This window comes from Muscardinus avellanarius (genome assembly GCF_963383645.1).
Source record: "Muscardinus avellanarius genome assembly, chromosome: 4".
Lineage (NCBI taxonomy): Eukaryota > Metazoa > Chordata > Mammalia > Rodentia > Gliridae > Muscardinus > Muscardinus avellanarius.
Window position 1 is genome coordinate 39400762 of NC_137789.1, and position 25391 is coordinate 39426152.

A 25391-nucleotide genomic window follows, 5' to 3' on the forward strand; every position below is an offset into this window, starting at 1 on the left:
TCACAACCCAAAGAGCAATGTCCAAAGTATATTCAGCTTGTCATTCTCTTGGAGATAAGGTATACCCTGCCAGCATCACCAAGGGACACAGCATAGCCTTATGTTCAGACTAAGGTATAAACAAGCACCTGGTAATTGCCCCCCCCCCAAAAAAAAAATCATTGTGTATGCTGGACACTGGGAAAAATATACCACAGTGAGGGGCACAAGGACTTTCCTTGAGGGAATGATAGCAAGGAATAATGACAAATGCTTTTCAATGAGAAGAAATCCAAGTGGCACAGGCTAAGGAGATGTATCTGGCTGGCACGGTGCAAGCCTCACCACAGAGCATCCCCTGGCCAGGATCGCTCAAGGGGAAGGGAGCTGGGCGACAAGGAGGGCCCTGGAGCAGGCTGTAGCCAGCAGGCTTGTTTTCATCTCTGTCACAGCAGTCCCGTGGAGCTTCTTCAGGGGCAGTTGTCCTGTAGGAGAATTTTGCTTTTGAGCCCAGTGTTGTTCTTAGTTGTCTTCGTTAGGAAACCCACGGGGGATCTGGACTTTGGAAACATTTGCTGATGGCAGTTACCCATCACTGAGCAGAGAGGGCCCAGCAATATATTCCATTTTAATTTTTTGACATAAAATTTGTCTTCATCCTATAAGAATTTTGCACATATGGAAGACTGAATGGGAAAAGTAAACGCTGTACCAATCCTTAAATAGCTACACACTTCAGGAGTTAAATTTTTGATGTGCTCATTTCATTTATATTTAAAATTTATCACATCCATTTCCTTGATTTAATTAGTATGCATAAAAGGTTTGTTTTGTTGTTTTATTTATTTGTGTTGTTTTATAAAAATTGGGATCTACTACAGTACTCTTACTTTGTAACTTGATATTCTTTTCATGCACCAATACCTTACAGATTTTCTTCATGCTGTTAAATATTCTATATAACTTGTAATGATAGCGTAGCCTATTATTTGATTATATGTAAACTCAATTGCCTATTTTGTGGCGTTTCATAACTGCTATATCTCACTGGGTAGCTCTGAGGATTAGCTTTTGTTTTAGAGTAATTAGAGCATTTTCTGATACATAATAAGGACTATACAGTCATCCCTCAGTACACACAAGGGATTGGTTCCAGAACCCCCCATTGAAGCCAAAATCTAAGGTTGCTTGAATTTCTTATATAAAATGTTGTAGGTTTTTTTTAATATAATCTACATGCATACTTTAAATAATCTGTATACTTTAAATAATCTCCAGATTACTTATAATACCTAGTACAATGAAAATTTTATTTAAATAGTTGTTATATGTTATATTTTCTCACTTAACAAATAGTGAGAAGGAAAAAAAAGTACATTTTCAGTACTGATGTTATTTTTTTCCCCCTGAATATGTATGATCCACAATTGGTTTAATCCATGACTGTGAAACCTATGGATATAAAGGGCAGACTGTGTGTGTATTTGCCACTATGAAAAAAGTTTTTATTATTACAAACAGTGGCAGTACTAGCTTTATCAATATATTTTTTCCACATCTATGTTCATGACTCTTATAGGTGATTTTGGATTTGTATTGCCAAATCTGCTCCTGAAAGTTGTACCAATTAAATTAATCATTGCTATATAGAATGTCCTGCTTATAAACCCTTTGTTGATTCTAATTATATAGGCTTTAGTTTTTCCCAGATTGGGCAGCAAAATATTCTTTGATTAGAAGTGAGGCTGAATATTGTCATTTGGAATTCCTTTTGGTCAACTGCCAATATGTATCTTTTGTCTATTTTCCTGTTGGAGATGTTTCCAGTTTTCCTATTGCTTTCTACAAACATTAACTCTTCTCCATATACAATATGGTCATTTTCCCTGGCTTATCATTTACTTCTTAGTCTTGACAGATGGAAATTTATATTTTATGTAATTATATACAATTGTTCATTCACGATATTTTTTGTCTCTATATCTTAAAAAGATAGTTTCTACTCAGGATCAGATAAACTTTAATACCCTTTTTTATTTTTCCCTTACACTTAGCTCTTTAATCTCTCTGAAAGTAAGTTAGTTAGGTGATATGGAAAAAGAACTAATCGTATTTTGTTGGTAAATATCATATGTTAGTAAATATCAGGACAAGGAATACACATCCGACAGCAGGAACAGATTTATTTGGGGATAAATATGGGAGGAGGCACCTGACCAGGAAAGAGAACCAGCAGGGCCTTTGTCTTACAGACTAGGGGCTTTTTATGGGGCATTAGAAGGGAGGGATAGTTACACAGTCATGGATTTTCCCTTGGAGGTCTTGACCGGAAGCCCAACAGGTAGGCTTGTGGGCTGGGGGATGGTTAGGGTGGTTTTCCTGCTCTGCTGGAGTTCTTTGTTTTCCACCTCCTCTGGCCAGGCTTCATTGCCAGACCACACAGAGCTCACATATTTTCTTTGCCAAATGTTGTCAATTGTCCCACATTATTGAACAATCTCTTCCTATCCACTAATTTAAAAGTAACCTTTCTAACACTCTGAATCCTTACATAGATCCACTTGGGTCTCTTTTTATAGTCCTTCATACCTGAGTATGTTTTTGTCAAATCAATTTGTTTCTGCTAAGGTCACTAATTGTATAATTTATGTTGTTTTAAGGCAGTACAGGACATTGAAAAAGAATGGGCCAAACCCACACAGGCACAGAGACAGAAATTAGAGGCTCTCCAGGAAGAATACAATCCAGTGCAGGTAAGTCAAATATTGTACCAGGAGACATCCTTGGAAGTATGTTCCAGAAACATATTAGAATTGAGTGGCTTCCATAATTTCTAAACCCATCAAGCTCTGAAAGGGAGGTGTAAGATTAAGTGAATTCGGGGTGTGCCCCATTAGCATAGAGACACGCCGAGATCCATAATAAGTTACGAGAGGCTTTATTCGTGGGGGGTCAACCCCAGCCCCCGCGTGGCCGCGGGGGCCGGTGGCCGGCGGGAGAGAGTGGCTCCCTCCCTCTCCCGGTCCTCTCTGAACTCTGCTCTGAACTCTCTTCTTCCGGGCCGGGAGGTCCCCGGAATCGCAGGCTCCACCTCCTAGCTCTCGGCCCTGCCCCCACTTTACATTCCGACCTCTTTGACTCAGGGGTGCAGAAGGGCTTTGACTAAGGGGTGCAGAAGGGCGTGGTTTTTGCTCATCTAGCGGCTTCATGCTGATACTGGGCGACGTCAATCAAGGGCCCCAGTCAAAGGCCCCAGGTCGGGAGAAGTCGGAATTTGAGCCGCCGGAAGGGAGCAGGTGGCTGTGGTTGGAGAGTTGGAGGTTACCCTGGAGAGCTCGGTGACTGGTTTGCTTTGAGGAGACTAACAGGCAAGGTGCTATTAAAGAAAAAGAAAATTGTGAGAACGGAACCCAGGCTGGGCAGAAGCCCTTTTAGACACAAGGCAGTCACTAGATCTACTAACTAAAATAGCAACATTTTCCTGAGGAGAACGTCTATCGCCCCTTTAGCAGTTTTTTTTATTAGATCAGAGTTATTAATAGCAGCAACTCCCGAAGCAGACCCACACCACTCTTTTTAGCATTGAGTGAGTATGTATATGTCTGGTTAAACACCTGTCACTGCCTTGGGAGCATCGGTTACCCATTTTAGAAGTTTAATACTTAGGCAATTTGGCATCTGAGGAGGGAGAGCACCATAGTACGTAAACAAGTGGACCTGCTAAAATATAAACATCAAAGAGAGTTATGTTAAAAGAAACAAAGTTTAATGGATCCCAACACCGTGTAAGAGAATTTGTCCCTGGAGCTGTTGTAACAGAGCCCTTTTAGATATGGCCTAAGCTGTGGGCAGAGGCTGGAGGGGTTGCCTCATCATCCTGAACCGAGACTTGAGAAGGAAACTAAGGCCTGAAAGATCGAGCAGGCCACCAAAGAGGAAACTGGCTTACCCTGTACCTGCAGTTACCCTGGGCCAGCAAGGAAGATGGAGGAAGGAGGACGAGGGATTCCAGGAGCTGTCAGTCCTTGGTCAGACCAGATAGGGCCAGTGGCGGGTCCTTGTCCAGAAGGGTAGACCCCCTGTAGTGAGGTACCTGAGGTCCACCGCTTTTTAAAGGACATTCGCCTTTCCATGGCCATATACTCCACACCTGAAACAGGCTCCTGGAGGTGGTTGTTTTTACTGTCGTCCTCTCCTGGGTGGCGCTTGCCACCCGGAGGGCTGACCTTCCTCCTCCGGCCTCAGGGCTGCAATCAGGGCCTGGGACTGTAAGTCCACCATCTGACGAAGATGGAGAGTACGCTCTGCTTCGGCCTGTTCCTCTCTGGAATTAAAGACTTTAAATGCCATGTTCATCAAGTCTCGAATAGGAGTCTGTGGGCCATCCTCAACTTTCTTTAGCTTTTTTCTTATATCAGGAGCCGCTTGCCCAATGAAATGGGTGGCCAATATGATCGAGCCTGCCTCAGAGGATGGATCTAGACGGGTATAGCGTGTAAGAGCCTCTTGCAACCGATTAAGAAAAACTGCTGGGTTTTCATTTGGACCCTGGGTGATTTCCCTGAGCTTATCATAATTAACCGCCTTATGGGAAGCATCTCGCATACCATCAAGAAGACATTGTATCATATAATTTCTCATTTCTATTCCCTCCTTTACATTATAATTCCAATGGGGCTCCTCAGATGGAATTGCAGCTGTACCAATAGGAAGCCCTGGATCTGTTAAATGACTCTGGTCAGCCCTCTCTCTGGCTGCCTTCAGGATCTGATCACGTTCGTCTGGAGTTAGAGAAGAGGTTAGAATGACATGCAAATCCCGCCAAGTTAGATCATATGCCTGCACAATATGCTGGAATTCCTTGATAAAACCAGAAGGATTGGAAGAAAAGGACCCCAGTCTCTTTTCCAGTTGAGTGAGGTCAGGAAGGGAAAAAGGAACATGGACCCGAATCATCCCTTCAGCCCCAGCCACTTCGCGAAGTGGGGCCAGGAGAGAGGAAGATGGGGCTTGTAACCCAGCTGGGTCAGACCCCGGCCCCCATGTTTTATCGCATGATGGCTGCTGTGGGTCCGCAGAATTGTAAGCCTGTGACCCAGAATGGCCACCAGGTGGCGCCTGTGAGTTGCCACGTGGTGTCCAAGATGGCGGCTGTGGCTGGCTGGATACTCCAGCCAGCATGCCCTGGGCAGCAGTAGAGCCGGTAGAGGGAGAAAACAGGAAATGCAGCCGCCAGAAGGGCTGTAAATATAACAGGTCAGACCATTTTGCTGACCGGGTGCAATATTCACTGAGAGCCATCAGCATCCTAGAGTCTAGCGTGCCCATGGCAGGCCATCGAATGTCATTGGCTAAATTATATGTCGGCCAGATCTTAGTACAAAGAGAAATAAGTCTCTCTGGGGACTGTTCCCCTGAGAATCCCAGAGCCTGCAGATTAGATAACACATGGCCCAGCGGGGATTGAGAATCGATCTCAATCTTAGATGGCTGACTTCCCCCCATGAGTTGTAAGTGGGCGAGCGAGAACAAAGGCAGGAAACTCCAGCGTCCCAGGGCCCTGCCTAGTTTGGTATAGAGTAGGTGTGACTGAGCAAAGACGTCTCTTTGTCTCTTTTTCACACCTCGCAATCGTCCTGGACGATTGGAGAACTGGAGGATACCGGTATACCGGATATTACAGCAGTCAGTCAGTCAGAATCCTCCGAGTTAGGCGGAACCCACTTATTCCCTTAAGAGGAAGCTTACCGCTGAGAGAGGCTGCTGTGGAGATCTGGCCTGAAGATGGCTGCGAAAAGTTTTTTTTAAAAATGGCCGCCGACTCCTAGGATTGGTTAGGAATGGAAAGTGGGCGGGAATAAAGATGGCGGGGCCTCCAGCGAGGCCATGAGGTGGGAGGGGTCAAATATGGCGGGGCCTCCAGTGAGGCCATGAGGGGGGAGGGGTTAAAGAAACATGGCGAACCTCCAGCGAGGCCGTGAGGGGGGAGGGGTTAAAGAAACATGGCGGCTCCTCAGTGATTACACATGGGCCAAAGATGGCGGGCCTCCCCCCCACAGTGATGCCCTGTGGGTGCTTACCGAAATGGCCGGGCCTGGGCAGAGGGGTGGGCGGGCAGAGGGTGAAGGGCGCAATCAGCAGAGAGCCGGCGCAGGGGCCTGCAGGGGCGGGCAGGTCTAAGCACGCCAGGCGCAGAGAAGGCAAGTACGGCACAGGCTGGACTTGGCGGGCCGGTGGGAGAGAGGTCCGCGGGGCCGCGGGCCTGCCCCGGTGATGGGAGCGTGCGCGCCGGCAGTGCGGCCCCATCCTGGGTCCGCGGGCGCAGCGGCGCGGTGGGCGCGGCGCCAGGTGCAGAGAAAGCCAAGGCGCGCCAAGTGGCACAGTCCGGTGGGGTCCGCGGACGCCGTGCGGGCGGGCGGCTGGCGGCTCGGGGCCGCAGGCGCGGGGCGGGCGGGCGGCGTGGGCGCCCATTACAGCAGAAGGGGCTCAAGCCGCGGGCGGGCGGGCGCCCCGGCCCATCCCAGCGGAGGCGGTGCCGGGTACCTTTTTTCAGCAGTTTGCAGAAGTCCGCGGGCCGGGTGGGCGGGCGCGCAGAGAGGGGATGGAAAGTCCGAGTCCAGTAAGCGCAGGTCCAAGCCAGGTCCCAAAAGTCCGGTACGAATTTCGGCACCAAAATGTAAGATTAAGTGAATTCGGGGTGTGCCCCATTAGCATAGAGACACGCCGAGATCCATAATAAGTTACGAGAGGCTTTATTCGTGGGGGGTCAACCCCCAGCCCCCGCGTGGCCGCGGGGGCCGGTGGCCGGCGGGAGAGAGTGGCTCCCTTCCTCTCCCGGTCCTCTCTGAACTCTGCTCTGAACTCTCTTCTTCCGGGCCGGGAGGTCCCCGGAATCGCAGGCTCCACCTCCTAGCTCTCGGCCCTGCCCCCACTTTACAGGAGGCTCTCTTTAAAAATGAGAATACCTCCATTGATTTTTCTGATTAAAGAATAAAAGGTTATTGTATAAAGATTCTAAAAATTACAGACAGTATGTTGTGAGTCCTTTGCCAAGTTAATTAATATGGATTCTCCACATTATTTTTAATGACTCTAGGGTATTTCACTGTATGGTTATGTTATCATTTAGCTAGCCAGCTTCCTATTATTAGAAGTCAGGTTGCTTCCAGCTTTTGCTGTTATAAATCATTTTGGCAGCGAGTGCTGTGAGGCCCAGGGCTGTGTCTAATTTATACATACTCTGTGTATTCTCAGCACCTGGTACAGGTCCTGGTGAAGGTCCCAGAACACTGTAGCCAGTGTCTCCATCTTTAAGTATGTGTTCTGCTAGTCTTTAGGATAGATTTTCAAATATCCATTTTTAAAACTTTCATAAAGGTGGTACCAACTCACACACCTCCTGCCCCTACTGCCCTTAAGTGACATTTATGAGTCTGTGTCAGACAAGACATATTTTAACAGAAGAAATTGTTATGGTTTGGGGGAACTGTTTCAGGGGACCTTTTTAGGCTCCCAGAAACTGTTCCAGAAGCCATGGGTTCTTGTTCTGAATTAGGTATAGATAAAACACTGGACTCTTGCTGAAAGCTTAAATGAATTTATTATTACAAAACAAAAATATAGAAGATAGTTTTAATACAACCCTACACTATCCTGGTATAGGAGGGTGGCTTGAAAAGAAGTCACTGGAGTTCAAAATACAAAACAGCTTTTATAGATACATAGTCCCCCATCTTGCTCTACCATGTAATCTTTTGACCTAGGTGTAAGTCCACTCACTCCTTAACTCTGTTCAGGTCCCTTTTGTTATAATTATGGGGATTTCTGGCCCCATAACCTAGGCAAAGTAAGCCTAGGTTTCTTTGTTAGGACCAGAATGATCTACAAGGTCAGGGGCCGTGGGGTATCTGCTCCCCTTTCACAAAGGTCAGTACTCTCCTCCTACACACTCTTGGGGCAGTCATAGCTTCCTGCTAGATATCATTTATTATGCAAACCTGTTTTTAGAATGTGAAAGTCCTAAGTCCCAACTCCTCTATCCACTTGCTAATTACTTTTAGTGAGGATACTTTGCATTATAACAGCTACCTGAGTGCCTGGCAGTAATCAGGCCCTAACTGCTTTTCTTTTTACAGATTTGAACTACATTTTTTTATAAACCTATTTTTGATATATATATTAGTACCCAAACTTCTTTTTCAAATATTTTTAGGCCATTTTCTAATACTGGTACAGAAACAGCCTTTGCTTTGTTGTGCTGTCTTGTTGTATTCTTTAGACTTTGCCAGTGCTTGTAAATACAGCATTGGTTTTGAACAAAATGTGACCAAAATTTAGAAGAGTCATTTATGCCTAGGTTGGTATTGAAAGTAACTCTTCAAAGGCCCAAACTCTGAACAAAATAAAACAGAAAAAAGAAAAAGGAAGCCAAGGGAGAAGGCACATACTGCCACAATTTAATGTCTACCCCTTGGTTTTCCACCTTAGTTTTGTCACAAAAATATTGGGGTTCAGTTTTTCTGTGTGTCTATAAATCTTGAAAAGTACAGCACCTATTCTGATGGTTAGACTAGCCCTACTCCTTTGGACACCGTTACAAACTGTGTAAACCACAGCCAGTTCCAAGTACATGTCTACCTTAACTCCTTGATTTATAAAAAATAACGTTTTGACCATGCTGTTGTGCTCTGCTAAAACATGTGTTTGTATGTTTCCACAAAACAAGTTTTATCTTTTATTAGACACATTTTACCTGAGTTTGTCATGTAATTTGTGATTATTGTTTTAAAAACTTTACTCTGAATACATGAGTTAGTTTTTAAAAACCAAGTCACTGTTGAAATTGATTTATTTCCTCTCACTGCTGACCCATAACCAGTAAGTGTTGGTAAAGTTCTTCTGCTAATGGAGTAAACATCATAACCACTACTTCTTTGCGCATGTAAACATGCGCAAAGTGAATAAATTTAGAAAAGAGTCATCTGGCTGGGCGTGGTGGCGCATGCTTGTAATCCCAGCATTCAGGAGGCTGAGACTGGAGGATCTCGGTTCGCGGACAGCCTCAGCTACTTAGTGAGGCCCTCTGCAACTCAGTGAGACCTGGTTTCAGAATAAAAAATAAAAAATAAAAAAATAGGGCAGGAGGTGTAGCTCAGAGGTTGAATGCCCCTGGGTTCCATCCTCAGACCCTCAAAAAAAAAAAAAAAAATTCATCAGTTGTGAATTAGAGAAGGTTAACATGGCCTTTGTAAATAAAGTTTTATTGGCACACAGCCATGTTTACTCACTTAGGTACTGTCTACGGTTGCTTTTGTGCTGCAGCAGTAGAGAGAAGTTGCTATAGAGCCGGGTGTGGTGGTGCATACTTATAATCCCCAAGCTTGGGAGTCTGAAACAGGAGGATCGTGCAGGTTCAAAGCCAGCCTCCGCTACTTAGTGAGGCTCTCAGCAATTTAGTGAGACCCTGTTTCCAAATAAAATGTAAAATAGATCTGGGAGTATATCCCAGAGGTAGAAAGCCCCTGGGTTCCATCCCAGTACCAAAAAATAAAAAATAAATGGCTGAGGGTATGTGTAGCTGACAGGTAGAACATCCCTGGGTTCAATCCTCAGTACTCTCTTTGCCCCCACATACACAAATCCTGGATAGACGTTAATGGGACAGGAAGCCAGGACCTTAAGCTTGAGCCTCAGTTCTTAAGCAGAAGGAAAAACGTAATGTTACAAGTAGCAAATGCTTATGTTTGGGAGCTGTCTGCGACTCTGCTTAGGACACAGACCCACTCTTGTCTCATTCTGTTGCCCCGTCTAACCCTGCCCCCCCCATCTCTCTCTCTTCTCTTCTCTTCTCTTCCCTTCTCTTCTTTCTCTCTCTCTCTCTCTCTCTCTCTCTCTCTCTCTCTCTCTCTCTCTCTCTCTCTCCTGTCTGTCTGTCTGTCTGTCTGTCTGTCTGTCTGTCTGTCTGTCTGTCAGTCAATACCGCCATCACACAGAGGATCTTGGAAAATTGAGCGCCTTTCCCTCCCACTTAGATCTCAGTTTCCTTGTTTAAAAACATGTCACAGGCATGCTGTTCTCTTTGGATAGCTGTTAGGATCTACTGAGGTCAAGTCATATCTACCCCTTCCTTTCACTCCACTCTGCTGTCTCCTTTGTTCACTCAGCCAATGCTTCTACACTCAACCTGTACCAAGGCCTGCTATGTGAGCAGGGACCCCGTGGGGAGCTGGGGAGGGAGGCAGGGCCAGCCCCTGCCCTGGCAGGACACACACTTCCCCGGGGGCTGGCTGACTGCATTCCTGGGGGCCAGAACAAGGGTGAAATGGCTGGGGTGGCAATTACGGTGTCCTGCGAGGCTTGCATCTGCTTCAAGTGGTCTTTTGCTCCCTCCCTCCCTTCACCCCTGGCCTCGGAGCAGTTTTTGGAGCTGTGCCGGGAGGTGCCGCACTATGGGTGCATGCAGCTGGATCCCTGCACCTGTGACCACCCAGAACCAGGCTGCGGGGTTCTTCTTTCTGTCGGCAATAACGAGATCAGCTGCTGCATAACCCTGCCAGATAGCCAGACCCAGGACGTCACATTCCAGATGGACAGGGTGAAGTGCTGGCAGGTGACTTTCCTTGTGAGTATCTGGGCACCTTGCTTTCCCACGATTTTTAAAATTCTTTCTGTCTGAGATGATGGAGTTGGTGCTGGGGAGACAGACCTGCCACTTGAATCCATACTTCGAGTGGAAAGGCATCTAAACCATGTTAAGCGTTACCTAGTTTATAGCCCGTACAGATTTCCACATCCAGAGTAATACACACCAATCTTTCTGGCAACAGGCAGCAGGCTTCCCTGCCTCTGGAAGGGAAGCTAAAGTAATAACAGCAAACAATAATAAAAGCTACCATTTATTAAGCACTTACTGTATGCTCTATGCTGACTAGAAAATGATGCTGACCAGGGAGCCCCTCTGAAGGAGCCCAGGCACCATGCCATTGCTATCTCCTTGCAAGACACACTTTTTAAAATTTATTAAAAATGTGTGCAATCCCAGCATTTGGGAGGCTGAGATAGGAGGATCGCAGTTCCCAGACAGCCTCAGCTACTTAGTGAGGCCCTTTACAACTCAGTGAGACCCTGTTTCAAAATAAAGAACAAAAAATAGGGCTGGGGATATAGCTCAGAAGTAGAATGCCCCTGGGTTCTATTCCCAGTACCACACACAAAAAAATTATTTGGTGGAAGTAGAATGCCCCTGGGTTCTATTCCCAGTACCACACAAAAAAAAATTATTTGGTGGCATTGGGGATTGAACCTAGGGGCATGCCTACCTCTGAGCTACTTGTTGTAGAATAGGGTCTCACTGAGTTGCAGAGGGCCTCACTAAGTTGCTAAAACTGGTCTCAAACTGGCAATCCTCCTGTTTCAGCCTCCCAAGTACTGGGATTATAAGCATGCACCACCATACCTGGCTGCAAGACAAACCTTTATTCAGGTTTATTGATGCCTACTTTGTGCCAGGTGCCGTGCTGGCCACTGCTACTTCTGATATTTAACTAAATTCTGAAAGTAGTCAGTGGGCTAATGATGACTCTCCTCTACACAGGAGAGAGACAAGCTCCAAGAGCGTTGGTGATACCTAATTTTAAATCCATGGGACCCTGGGGATGGTTTAGGAGCCTGTCACTTGCCCTCTCTGGAGCACTTGATGCCATCAGCATTTCCTCCGTTTTAAAACTCCCTTTCCTTCCTCCTCTGTTTCCGTGGGGCCCCTGCTTCCTCTGAACCTTTCTGAAATGCGGATGTTTCCTGGGATTGCATTTCTAGCATTTTCCTTTTGCAGAGTCACTAAAACCAATTCCTCAGTTCCCACTCAAAGGCCCAGTGTCTCCTGTTGCCTCCAAACACTTTCCCCGGTCCCTCTTGGACATCGCAAACGCAGCCTTTCCCCCAGCCGGCTCATCCTTCCCTCTCAGGACCATCCTGGGCCTCTTCCTCCCGACTTCTCTGTCTTGGCAAGTGGACATACCCCTGACTGCCAAGTCAGACATACTGAAATCCCTTGACTCTTCTCTCCCACCGACATACTTCATTGCTCCTGGAGGCCTGTCATCAGCCACCACCTCCCTAGCCCCTAACGGTGTCCCTTTCTCTCCAGGTTCACAGCTTGGTCTCAACATCCCCTACATGGACAGATCAGACAGCCTCCCAATCCTTCTCCTGCTCCCTCTCTTTCCCCTTTAGAGTCAAAGAAAATGCATGTATGATTTCAGTCCATTTAAACAATGGCAACTGCTTTTGTGGCCCCACATTTGATCTATCTTGGTAAATGTTCCTCGTGCACTTAAAAAGAGTGTTTTCTAGCCAGGCATGGTGGCACACACCTGTAATGCCAAGGCTTGGGAAACTGAGATAGGAAGATTGCAGATTCAAGGCTAGCTCAACCCTGTTTCAAAATAAGGAATAAAAAAGGCTGAGGGTAGCTGGGCATGGTGGCACACGCTTGTAATCCCCGTGCTTGGGAGGCAGAAACAGGAGGATCGTGCAGGTCTGAAGCCAGCCACGCTGGTTTAAGAGCCCCTGTTTCCAAATAAAAAGTATAAAAATACATCTGGGAGTGTAGCCCGGAGGTAGAAGGGTTTCCAGGAACCCCAGTACCACACACACACACACACACACACACACACACACACACACACACACACACACTGAGGGTGTAGCTTGGACGTAGAATGTGCCTGGATTCAATCCCCAGTACTAAAAAAATGAATAAATTAAAAGAGAAAATGTTCTGCTGGTGGGTGGTGTGTTGCATGTTCTATACTCATAAGTGGCACCCAGCACACATCTTTTGACATTCTTCTGGATTACTTAGATATCAGTAGTTTGTATCTTGGGATGGCTGAGCAGTAACCCATAGTATGGACATACTGAAGTTTAACTATTCATTCATTGAAGGACATCTGGATGTTTTCAGTTTTTAGCTATTATGAATATAGCTGCTCTAAATATTCACGCACTGGCTTTTATCTGAGCAGAAGTCTTCCTTCCTCTGGGATAAATGCCCAGGAGTGCAATTGTTGGCCTGTATGGTAATTGCATGTTTCTTTTTTGTTTGTTTTGGTTTTGGTTTTTGGTGTTTTTTTTGTTTTGTTTTGTTTTGTTTTTTTCCCTCAGTACTGGGGATGGAACCCAGGGACATTTTAACTCTGAGCTACACCTCCAGCCCTATTTTTTTTTTTTATTCTTTATTTTGAGACAGGGTCTCACTGAGTTGCAAAGGGCCTCACTAAGTAGCTGAGGCTGTCCACAAACCGCAATCCTCCTGTCTCAGCCTCCCAAATGCTGGGATTACAAGTGTGCACCACCATGCCCGGCTTGGATTTTTTTTTTTTTATATGAAGCTACCAGATGTCTTTGAGAGTAGCTATGTTATTTTATATTTCCACCAGCAATGTATGAGTAATCTGGTCTTTTTGCATCCTCACCAGCATCTTGTGTTGTCATTATTTTTGTTTTAGTCATTCTGATTGCTGTGTAATAGTATCTCATTTTTTTTAAAAGTTTGTATTTCCCTCATGGCTAATGATGTTGGACATCTTTTCTTGTGCTTATTTGCAATCTGTGTATCTTCTTTAGTGAAATATCTCTTGATTTATTTTGTTCATTTTTAAAATTAGATTGTTAAAAAAATAAAAATTAGATTGTTAGTCTCCTCTCCTGCTGGGGATTGAACTCAGGGCTTCACACATGCTAGGCAAGTGTTCTACCACTGGGCTACATTTCAAGTTCAATATTGTTTGCTTCTTTCTTTCTTTCTCTCTCTCTTTCTTTCTTTCTTTCTTTCTTTCCTTCTTTCTTTCCTTCCTTCTTCTTTTTTTGGTGGTACTGGGTTTCCCAGAAGCCCTTCTACCTCTGGGCTACACTCCCAGACCTATTTTATATTTTATTTGGAAACAGGGTCTCTTAAGCCAGCGCGGCTGGCTTCGAACCTGCGCGATCCTCCTGTCTCCACCTCCCAAGCGCAGGGATTACAAGCGTGCGCCACCACATCCGGCCTTCTTTCTTTTTTTAACGGTGGAGTTTTATAAATTTCTTATGTATTTTAGATGCTAGTCTTCTCTTGGCCATCTGGTTTGCAAATATTGTTTTTCTCTGTAGTTTTCCATCTTCTTAATGGGGTCTTTGGCAGGACAAACTTTTTAAATTTTAGTGAAATATAATTCATCGATTTTTTTTCTTTTATGGATTTTGCTTTTGGTGTTAAGTTCCAGAACTCTTAGCCAAACTCTAGATCATGAAGATTTTTTTCCTAAAAGTTTTACAGTTATAGGTTTTTTTTTTATGTAAGTCTCTGATCCATTATGAGTTCATTTTTACATGGGGTATGAAATGAAGGCTCAGATTCTCTTTTTGCACCCGGGAAGTTCAGATGCTCCAGCACCACCTCTTGAAGAGGCGGCCTTTTCTCAGTTGAGCTGCTTTTGCACTTTGTCACATGCACATGTCACTTTTGCACTTTGCCATGTCTGTGTCTGCTCCTCCACCAACACATCTATGTTATATTTCCTCTATTACAACACACATTTTCTTTCTTTTTGACAGTTTCCTTGAGAGATCATTTTTATATCATTATGATTCACCCATATAAATAATGGGCAATTCAGTGGTAGTTGGTGCACTCATAGAGTTATGCAGCATCAGCACTACCAACTTTAGTACACTTCCATCACCTCAGACTCTCCAGCACCCTACCCCTCATCCTAACCAGCCCTAAGAAACCCCTAATCTACATTCTGTCTCCACAGATTATATTTGCTGATTCTGGACGTGTCATGTTGATGGTATCATAATACGTGGTGACAAGCTTCTTATTTAGCATAATGTTTCCAAGGTTCATCCTCATCATAGTATTTATTAGCACCTTATTCTTTTATTTGTGACCAAATTATATTCTACTGTATGGATATACCACATTTTATTTATCCCTCCATCTATTGGTGGACATTTGGGTTGTTTCTTCCCTTTTACTATGGTGAATTCTGCTGCTATGAACATTTGTGTACAAACTTTGGGTAAGCAAATGTTTTCATTTCTCTTGGGTATATACGTAGGAGAGGGATGACTGGATCAAATGGTAATTCTGTGTTTAACTTTTAGAGGAGCTGCCAGCTTGTTTTCTAAATTGGCTATACCACTTTAGGTTCCACTAGTAGTGGTTGAGGGTTCTAGTTTCTCCATATTCATTGTCAATACTTATTATTATCTTATTTTTTTAAACAATTTTTTTAATTGAACATAAATGGTATACATTTAAACTATATTTGGTGCCCTCTCCCCCCCGCCCCCATTATCCTTTCCCCCCTCCCACCAGTGGTTGTCCAGGTTAACCATGTCTTATTCATAATTTTACACATGTTCAGATGTAGACCCTCATTAATCAAGATCAGCCTTCCTCCTCTCCTATCTTTCCATTCAAACTTTGCTGATATTTCCCCTCCATTATCTGGAGTCTCACTGGTATCCTCTGTGTTTCCTAGTCTGGGCATATTAGAGGAAACATATGTACCTTCTCCTTCTGTGCTTGGCTGATCTCACTTAACATAATGTTCTCCAGGGCTTTCCATCTTCTTGCAAATGATATAATTTTGTTCTTCTTTATGGCTGAATAGAATTCCATTGTGTGTATTTCCCAAAGTTTTGCTATCCATTCATCTGTTGATGGAGATCTGGGTTGGTTCCATATTTTGGCTATTACGTTATCTTATTTTTAAAGTCATCCTCAACCAAATGGTTACGAAGTGGCATTTCATTGCTGTTTTCCTTTTAGTCTTTTTTCTCTTGGTGCTTTATCTTGGGTACTCACTATTGCTATAGTTTCAAGATCATTGGGCTTTTCTTCTGTAGTGTCTTAACATGCTATTTATCCCATCCAATGTGTTTTTACCTTTAATATTATATTTTTATCTCTAGAAATTTTGTTTTTTTATGTCTACATTTTCCTCATTATGCTTATGTTTTTCTCTAAATTATCTAGTGTTTGAAAGATATTCTAAATGCATCCATGTACTCTATAATGACGATTTGGTCAATGACAGATTGCATGTACAGTAGTGGTCCTGTATGACTCGTGGAGCTAAAAGATTCCTGTTGCCTAGTGATGCTGTAGCCATCACAGCAACACAGTGCAATGCATTACTCACATGTTTGTGGTGATGTTGGTTTAAATAAACCTGCTGTACTGCCAGGTATATAAAAATATAATATATACAATTATGTATAGTGTATAATACTTGATAGTAATATTAATAAGTGACTATAGTACTGGCTTATTTATTGTATTTATTGTACTTGTTTTTTTACTGGAGATTAAATCAGGTCATTCAACCTCTGAGCTATACCTCCAGCCCTTTTATTTTTATTTTTTATGTTGAAATGGGATCTTGTTAAGTTGTTGAGGCTGGCCTCAAACTTGCAATCCTTCTGTCTTAGCTCCCCCGACCCAAGTACTGGAATTACAGGTATGTGCCGCCATGCCCATCTTATATATTATACTTTTTATTATTAGGGAATATTCCTTCTCTCTCTCTCTTTCTCTCTCTCTCTCTCTCTCTCTCTCTCTCTCTCTCTCATCTCTATCTCTGTCTCTCTCTCTTGATTTTGGTACTGGGGTTCCTGGAAGCCCTTCTACCTCTGGGCTATACTCCCAGACCTATTTTATTTTTGGAAACAGGGTCTCTTACGCCAGCAGGCTGGCTTTGAACCTATGAGATCCTCCTGTCTCCGCCTCCAAAGCTCGGGGATTATAAGCTTGTGCCACCACGCCTGGCATTCCTTCTCTTTATTAAAAAAACAAAACAAACAAACAAAAAACCTTTACTGTTACACAGTGTGCCCTGTTACACCAGCAGCAGCCTCATACATCTTCTGTTTACTGCATCTCCTGATTGCAACAAGAGAACATGGCAAGTGATGGACATGGGAAGTAGGGGTGCAGCACATAGAGCATGTGCGTAGCATACACAAGGCCCTGAGTTAAATCCCCAGCACATCTCCTATAAAAACCCCTCATGTCAAGTGATTACCTATACCACCTGGGTCTGTGTGCATACACTCCATGACGTTTACAGTGATAGAACTGCCTTACAACACATTGCTTAGAACACAGTTCCATCATTAAGGAACACCTGACTGTACCTGTTTTAATACTTTTGCCTACTAATTTCATCATTTGTGCCACTTTTGAGCCTGTTTCTATCGTTGATTTTTTTCCTTTCTATTTGGAACATATTTCCTCCTCCCTTGTACGCCAGGTAACATTTTGTGGCATGCTAAACACTGTGAAGTTCACACTGTTGAATGCTGCTGGAGTATGTGTGTGTGTGTGTGTGTGTGTGTGTGTGTGTGTGTGGTACTGGGGGTGGAACTCAGGGCTTTTCTACCTTCAGGTTACACTCCCAGACCTATTTTCTATTTTATTTGGAAACAGAGTCTCACTAAGTTGCTGAGAGCCTCACTAAGTAGCTGAGGCTGGCTTTGAACCTACACAATCTTCCTCTCTCAGCCTCCCAAGTACTGAGACCACAAGCATGTGCCACCATGCCCGGCTGCTATTGGATTTTATTATAGTCCCTTAGAGAGTATTAATCTTTGTTCTAGCATACAGTTGAGTTATTTGGTATTGGTTTTACTCTTTGGAGGCTTGCTGTTAAGCTTTCTTAGAATAGGTCCAGAGCAGATTTTAGCTTAGGGCTAGTTGAGCTCTTTACTCATTGGCTACCTTGCTTATAACCCTACCCAATAGCTTGCCCTCTTGCTCTGGCAGATGGAAACATAAACTCTTTGCATTCTTGTTTGCAAGCTTCTGGAGTTGTTCAACTTACTGATTTTCAGTGGTTCTTTCCTTAGCCTCAAAGAGTTTTGCTCCACATACGCAGCAGATCATTACTCAGCTGAAAGTCTGAGAGAAGCTCTCCGGGGCTCATGGTCTTCTGCCCTATAAATTCTAACCTCAACTTCTTCAAACATCTGTCTTTCTCCTCGGCTTAGCAAGGCCTCTGTGCTTTGTTTGGGTCCCCTCTCCTTGTGCTGTGTCCTGGAAATACCTCCAGGAGTGAGCTGGGATAATCATGGGGCTCACCCATTTGCTTTCCTTCTCTCTGGCATTATCTGCTGCTCAATGTTTGAAACAATTGTAGCTTAATTTCTTTTTTATGCTGATGCTATCAGACCAATATTTCTAAAACAACAAATCTAATGTTATTTTTCAGCTTTTAAAATCTCCTAATGAATGTCCATTTCCCTCAAGTTAAAGTCTAGGGTTCCTAACTTAGCTTATAAATCTTTTTGTTGGGAAGGATTGAACTCCAGTGAAAAAAGGGACTCATTGGAAGGATCTAGAATAACCTAAAGATTAAAAAAAAAAAAAAAAAAAAAAAAAGCTTAGTCAGAGGTTCAAGGAATTCAGGAAACAAAGCAGCTCTAGGAAACAGGAATTCTACCAAGAACTGCTCCTTGGGGCTCTTGACTTTAAGATCAAATGAGGGGCACAGAGCATAGTTGTCCAGTCAGTCTACACATAGATTCTATAGCACACTCTGACTTTTCATTCTCTGAAATTCCTATATAGATATCCTTTAGTTGAAGAGGGATGGTTTTTCCCAAGGGAATTTGAGACTCTGTTACTAGGAGAAAGAGGGATAGATGCTGTATAGCAAAAGTCATAGCCCTTCCCCACTAGGCTTTCAGGATCTGGTCCACCCTATCTCTGTAGGCTCCATGATTCAGAGCCGGTGCTGCAGCTGCCTTATCTCTCACAGTGTCTCCAACATTTCAGGCTCTTTCGGGTCTCAGTGATTTGCACTTGCTATGTCTTTTGCTAGGAGTCATCTCTCACTTTCCTCTCTAAGAACAAAACCACCACCACAAACCTGGATGGCTTCTATCTTTGTTCACACACACTCCCTCCGGAAGTTTCCTTTACCCTCCCAGCCTGGGCTGTGTGCCCAGTGTATTTCCTCCTTCAGACCCATGTTTGCTTCCTTTACAACAGTTATTGTATCACACAGTGTGATCTACTTTCATGACTTTTTCATGGACCGAACTCATAGCCTCATGGGTAAAGGAACAGTCTTACTCATTTTGATATTTTGCCCAGCAAATTAATAGAAACTTCCATTTTTATTGAATATCAAATAGTATCTTTTTCACCCTAGGGGACTCTGCTGGATACAGATGGGCCCCAGCGAACTCTCAACCAGAACTTAGAGCTCAGATTTCAATACAGTGAGGATAGTCACTGGCAATGGTTCGTTGTTTATACCAAGCAGGTGAGTTCTCCAGGTAGAGCATGGACACCCTTTGTGCTGAAATGCTTGTCTTACTGGCTAGAGTAGACAGAGCACATTACCTTAACCACCCTAAAGCAGGGCACTAGAGTGTGTCATGCATACTTTTTTGGGACTAAAATAACTTTTACTCTCTTTCTCTTTCTCTCTTTTTTTTACTTTTGCAGTATTTCACTAGTCAACATGAACTTCGTATCAATTTGAAATGAATTTAATTACTATGTTAGCGTTCCATCACTGTGACAAAATACTTGGGATAAATCCACTTAAAGTAAGAAAGGCAGCTGGGTATGGTGTTGCACATCTATGACCCCAATATTTGAGAGGTGAGACAAGAGGATTGTCGGGTTGAGGACAGCTTCAGCAAGTAGCAAGACTCTCAGCAACCTAGTGAGACCCTGTTTCAAAACAAACAAACAAACAAACAAACAAACAAATAAAGGGCTGGGGGAAGCTAACAGGTAGAATGCCCCTGAGTTCAACCCCTATTACCAGTATCATCCCCCAACACACACACACACACACACACACACACACACACACACACAGAAGGAGGAAGAAAAAAGGCTCATTTTGGCTCATTGTTACAGAGGTTTTAGTCTGTGGTCTCTTGTCTCTGTTGCTTTGGGCCTGGAGGGAGGCAGAAGATCATAGCAGGGAGCTCATGGTGGAGCTGTTCACCTGACGGTGACCAAGCAACAAAATGAGAAAGAGAAGATGAGGCTGGGGTCTCAACATACTCGGCAAGGGCATACTCCCAAAGACCTAATTTCCTTTAGCTAGGACCTACTGCCTAAAGTTTCTTCCACCTCCTTATAAGGCCATCAGCTGTGGACCAAGCCCTGAACACATGAGCATTTGGGAGACATTTAAGATCCAAATCATAACAATTAATAGAAGCTCAACTAACTGGCTTAGATCAGCACACTTCTTATTAAAATATTCACAGATGGTGAATATTTTATGATTTTAGTTCCACACAGTCTCTGTTACACCTACTGAACTCTGTTAACAGAGCCATAGACAATACATAAATAAATGGGCCTGGCTGTATTCCAGTGGGACTTTAGTTATAAAACACAGGTGGTAGGCTAGATTCTGTTTTCTGACTCCAGGCTTATACAATACAGATTTTCATTATCTCTCTTAATAATAATAGATGATTAGCATCGCTTTCATTCCCTTGGTCTTCTCTAAGCAGATAAAAAGCTGTCTCTTTTATCTGGAAAGCAAACATTTTGCTCCACATTCTTTCAGTAGAATCTTCATTTCTTTTCTTGGTCAGAACTGGGCCATACAACCACCGTTAGCTGCAAGGGAGTCTGGAAATCAACCACTAGGCAGAGGAACAGGATTCACAATAGACTTAGGAAAAGCATAGATCATTGCCTGGGACTGAACACTTATTATTCCAAACAAAATCAGAGTCTCTCAGGAGAGAATAAAAAGCAGTGACTTTTGGGTAACTATCTTATGTCTACCATAGACTTACAACTAAAATTGGAATAGAAGCACACATATACACACAGATTTTTAAACACCTAAACCAATTGAAGAGTTATTTTTACTGAATTAACAAGTTATTTCAAATTGAAATAAAATACTGCAGGTGTTCTAAAGTGGGGTAAAAATACTAAAGTAATATTTGCATTGATATTATACTCAACTCAAGTCCCACCAAGTTCCATAGACCATTTTGGTTTCAGGTAATGAAGCACCGTTTCAGTTCTACTTCCAGTACAGTTATGGTCATGATATCAAAGTCCTTTGAAAACATGAAGTACTAAACTACAGTCCTAGTAAAGAAATGGGTTCTCAGGTTCATTTACACATGAAACATCCCTTGGGAAATGGTAGGATGGTTGCTGAGGTAATATTTGCAGTCACATGCAGAGACAGAGAGATTTTGGGCAGTGAGACCACCCTTCTCTCTAACCCCCTCAGAATGCTAAGTGCGACTCAATTTTATTATGGCCTTTTAATCTAAACAGTAGCAAATGAGTTTGAGCCACTACAGAGAGGTGCAATAAACATCTTTTAAAGGATTCCTAGTAAGATCTTATTTCCTTGGAGTGTGAGTTTTATTGATCCGTACCCAAGGGCTACTTCTGCAAAAGCCAGAAATGTTACTTGTGTGCCTTGCAAATACAAATGAAGGCTTGGGCCCAAATCTTTTCTCTTTAATGAAAGCTCAGTTACATTTCCCTCCCTCCTTCCCTCCCTCCCTCCCTCTCTTCCTTTTTTCCTTTGCACATACTAGGCAAACATTCTACCACTGACCTACATCCCCAGCCCTTTTTATTTATCTCAAGTTTCCCAGGTTGGCTAGAACTTTCAATCCTCCTGCCTTACCTCCCCCCAAGTAGCTGGGACTAGAGGTGTACACAGTACCTAACAAAATCTGAGCTTACAGCAGAGTCCTAACCTATTTATATGTATATGTAGCATGGGAAAATGAAATTGGTCCACATCTTACACAATGTTATTAAAAATCATTCCTCACTGCATCAGCTAAGGGTTTTACTGTGGAACTATTTCATGCTCTGGATTTGTGTGGGATATATATAATCCCACACAAATACACACACACACACACACACACACACACACACACACACACAGTGCTAATTCTTAGCAAAGCTAGCAAATCAAATTTTGGATATATACACTATATATATATTCTTTTCCTATTGGCGATACCACTTTTTCTCTTTTCCCTCCTTTCCCCTTCAATAAATGTCATTCTTAAAATACTCTCTATCCCTGCGGGACGGTGTGGTATATGTCAACCATTGTCTCTCAGTTGTGCTATCTGTGTGTCTACCCTCTAAGAGATTTCCACTTTACCTACCACACTTGCCTGATTTCTCTCCTTCTCTCCAGTCCTCTCCTCTCCAGCATAGTTGACCATCCCCAAACACACCTCTATTAAAGCCCTAGAACCTTACATTTTAAGCTTCAGTTGTCCAAACCTATTATAGTAAAAAACAACAAACAAACAAACAAAAACCCAGCAAGCCAATAAATAAGAGCAGGGTAAGGGGAAAAAAAAAGTATTAGTGGAAAAGGAAGAAGTGGGAAAATCATAGGGAATTAAAGCCCCTGCCTTTGTGTAGCAGGATGTGTGGCTGGGATTGTCCTGATGATGAGGACAAGGCTCCAGGTGATGCTGGGTGAAGTTTTCCATCTTGCAAGTGAGTGAAAAAAGATATTGGGAAAATAAGAAAGAGAAGAAAAACAACTAGTTAAAATAATCTCAGCAAAAGCAGTAAAGTGCTAATATATTCTTTCAAACAGGTTATCATTTATGCCTAATAGTAGGTCTCTTGATAATTATATAAATAATTAAATACAAGATTCACTATCCTCAGCTTACATGATTATAATAATAGTTTGTGCTATTTATTGCTCATAAATATGACTGCTTATAAGATAATAGAAAATATGAGATGTAAGGGGAAAGTTTTAAGAGGAAAAAGATTAGTAATGAGATTCTGGCCATTTTTTACTTGTCTTTAAAGTTGACTGTAAATATGTCCATGTATTTGAGAATATTTATGTTTTCTTGCTAATTGCATTTTATGTAGAATTCTAAAAGTTAAAGGAGAAATCTAAATTCTTGAAAGCATGCTATGGTTTTTTAAACAGAACTCAAAATTTGTTCTGTGGCAGGAGGAGGGAAGGAAGAAAATAAAAATCTCTTTAATCTAGTGTTCTTTATTTCTGGATTTTGTAGGCTTTTTTGCTGAGTAGCTGCTTGAAAAAGATGATATCAGAGAAGATGGTGAAGCTAGCTGCTGAGAACCCAGAAATGGTAAGAGCTCTGATCGGTGTAAGTTGTCCTCTTAAAGCTCCCACTGTTGGCCAGTACTTAGAGATGATAAACTACACTCCTGAATTCCCAGGGTAGCAGGTCTGGTTTTCCAGGGAGGAATCCCTGCTCAGAAGAAGGATTTGTGGAAGAGAGAGAGAGAGAGAGAGAGAGAGAGAGAGAGAGAGAGAGAGAAAGAAGAAAAAGAAGAAGAAGAAGAAGAAGAAGGAGGAGGAGGAGGAGGAGGAGGAGGAGGAGGAGGAGGAGGAGGAGGAAGGGAGGGGAGGGGAGGAGGGGGGAGGGGAGGGGAGGAGAGGGGAGGGGAGGGGAGGGGAGGGAGAAAGAAGAAGACGAAGGAGGAGGAGGAGGAGGAGGAAGAGGAGGAGAGAGGGAAGGAGAGGGAGAGAGAGGGAGGGACAGGAAGAGGGAGAGGGAGAGGGAGAGGGAGAGGGAGAGGGAGAGGGAGAGGGAGAGGGAGAGGGAGAGGGAGATTAAGAAAGTCCATAACTCAGCTCAGGCCCAGTGGGGTCCTTGGCATACCTGATGGAAAAGAATTTCAGCACAAGCCAGTCAGAGGCATAGCCAGAGGTTTATTTAGGAAAGCAAGGGGTACATATTCAAGGGGAATATGGGCCATCTGTGGAAAGAAATGCCTTCTGGGGGTTTACAGCTCTTCTTGTAAAGGAAACTTGGGCAAGGGGTGGGTATGGGAAGGTCCATAAAGGTGACATCAGCCCATGATCACAGGACAGTTCATGGTGGTCTGGTCATTTTCTGCATCCTTAGGCAGATTATGATCTTTACTGTTTGATCAATAGTTAAACTGGAAAGTCCCCTAAATTATAGATTTCTTAATCTATATCAGATCTTTCTTACTTAAACTATTATTGGTAGAATAATTAACCACACACAAGGTAATTATCAGTGAGTGAATTTTCAGTAACTTTAAGATTGTGAATGAAGATTTGTTGATTTCCCAGAAATTTGGAAGAGACAGGCCTGGGAGGGAGAACTGGCTTTGGGAGTGAGGGTATGAAGAACCTTAGCACAATGCTTTTATAGTAAAGTTATATTTCCTCTTCCTTCCTTTATGTCTCCTTTCTATTTTTTTTTTTTTTTAATTTCTTCTTCCTCAAGGATGGCAGGGTGGGAGGAAGTCTGTCTTTAGAATTCAAACTGTATTCCCAGTGAGAAGTCCTCTTTGGATTACTGAGAACTCTATAACTATTTACTCTGTGTCATTTTATTTCTGCTTTCCCCTAAAAGGAGGCTTTTAGGTTTGTCCTACAAGCCACGCCATAAAGTCAGGATCTTGAGGGCATCTCCAAAAGAGCAGGCTTGATCTTAAGTAAGCTCCAGAGTTTTCTTTAGAAAGAATCCAGAACCTCTTGATATTTCCATTGTGCCGAATGGAAATACCTTTAACCTTTGGCAGAAGCCATGTTATGTAAGAAACTCTCAAAGATTATATATATATATATATATATATATATATATATATATATATATATTATGATGGTGTACACCTTTAATCCCAGCAACTCGGGGGGGGGGGGCTAAGGCAAGAGGATCACAAGTTTGAGGCCCACCTGGGCAAGTTAGAGAGATCCTGTCTCAAAATAAAAAAATAAAGCAGAACTGAGGATATAGTTCAGTGGCAGGGCACTTGCCTAACATACACAAGACCCTGGGTTTGATCTCCAATACCACAAGTAAATGAATAACTAAGTAATCTATCTTTATTTAAAAGTCCACATTTATTTGTTAAAGGCCTAGTAATGCTCTGAAAGGATTGTGGCTATAAAGTAAAAAAAAAATTACTTAGATTTAGAAAGAAATTGTCAAATTGTCATTATCTTCATAATGGTAACCCATCTGATTTGGGTATTTTTTTTTTTAACTTTTAAAAACAGATTACTTTTTTAAAATGATTACAAATAGCTGGGTATGATGGCACTTGCTATCAGGGAGGATTGCAAGTCCAAGATCAGCCTCAGCAATTTAGCAACCTAGTGAAACCCTGTTTTTAAAAAAAGGGCTGGGAGGTATAGCTTGGAGGTAGAATGCCCCTGAGTTCAATACCCAGTACCAAAAAAAAAAAAAAAAAAAAAAAAAAAAAAAAAAATTACAAATGCTAATGCCTGGTTGACATTTATAAACCTACTTCTTTTGCTACATAAAATGTTCAGAAACTTTCCCTAATGTTGTTATTGAAATTTAGTTCTTTATAAGAAATGGATGACATCTTTAGTTAAACATTAATCTTT

At 42.9% G+C, this 25391-nt stretch overlaps 1 protein-coding gene across 1 annotated transcript in view; it reads left to right on the forward strand.

The window, feature by feature from the left end:
• SNX31 (sorting nexin 31) overlaps positions 1 to 25391 on the forward strand; it is a gene marked incomplete at both ends in the record, with an annotated part of 63622 nt that overhangs the window by 32727 nt on the left and 5504 nt on the right. Inside the window, 4 exons of the mRNA XM_080694373.1 lie at positions 2640 to 2732; positions 10397 to 10600; positions 19182 to 19295; positions 23050 to 23127. Coding sequence (XP_080550499.1) covers positions 2640 to 2732; positions 10397 to 10600; positions 19182 to 19295; positions 23050 to 23127 — 489 coding nt within the window. The remainder of the gene's footprint in view (positions 1 to 2639; positions 2733 to 10396; positions 10601 to 19181; positions 19296 to 23049; positions 23128 to 25391) is intronic.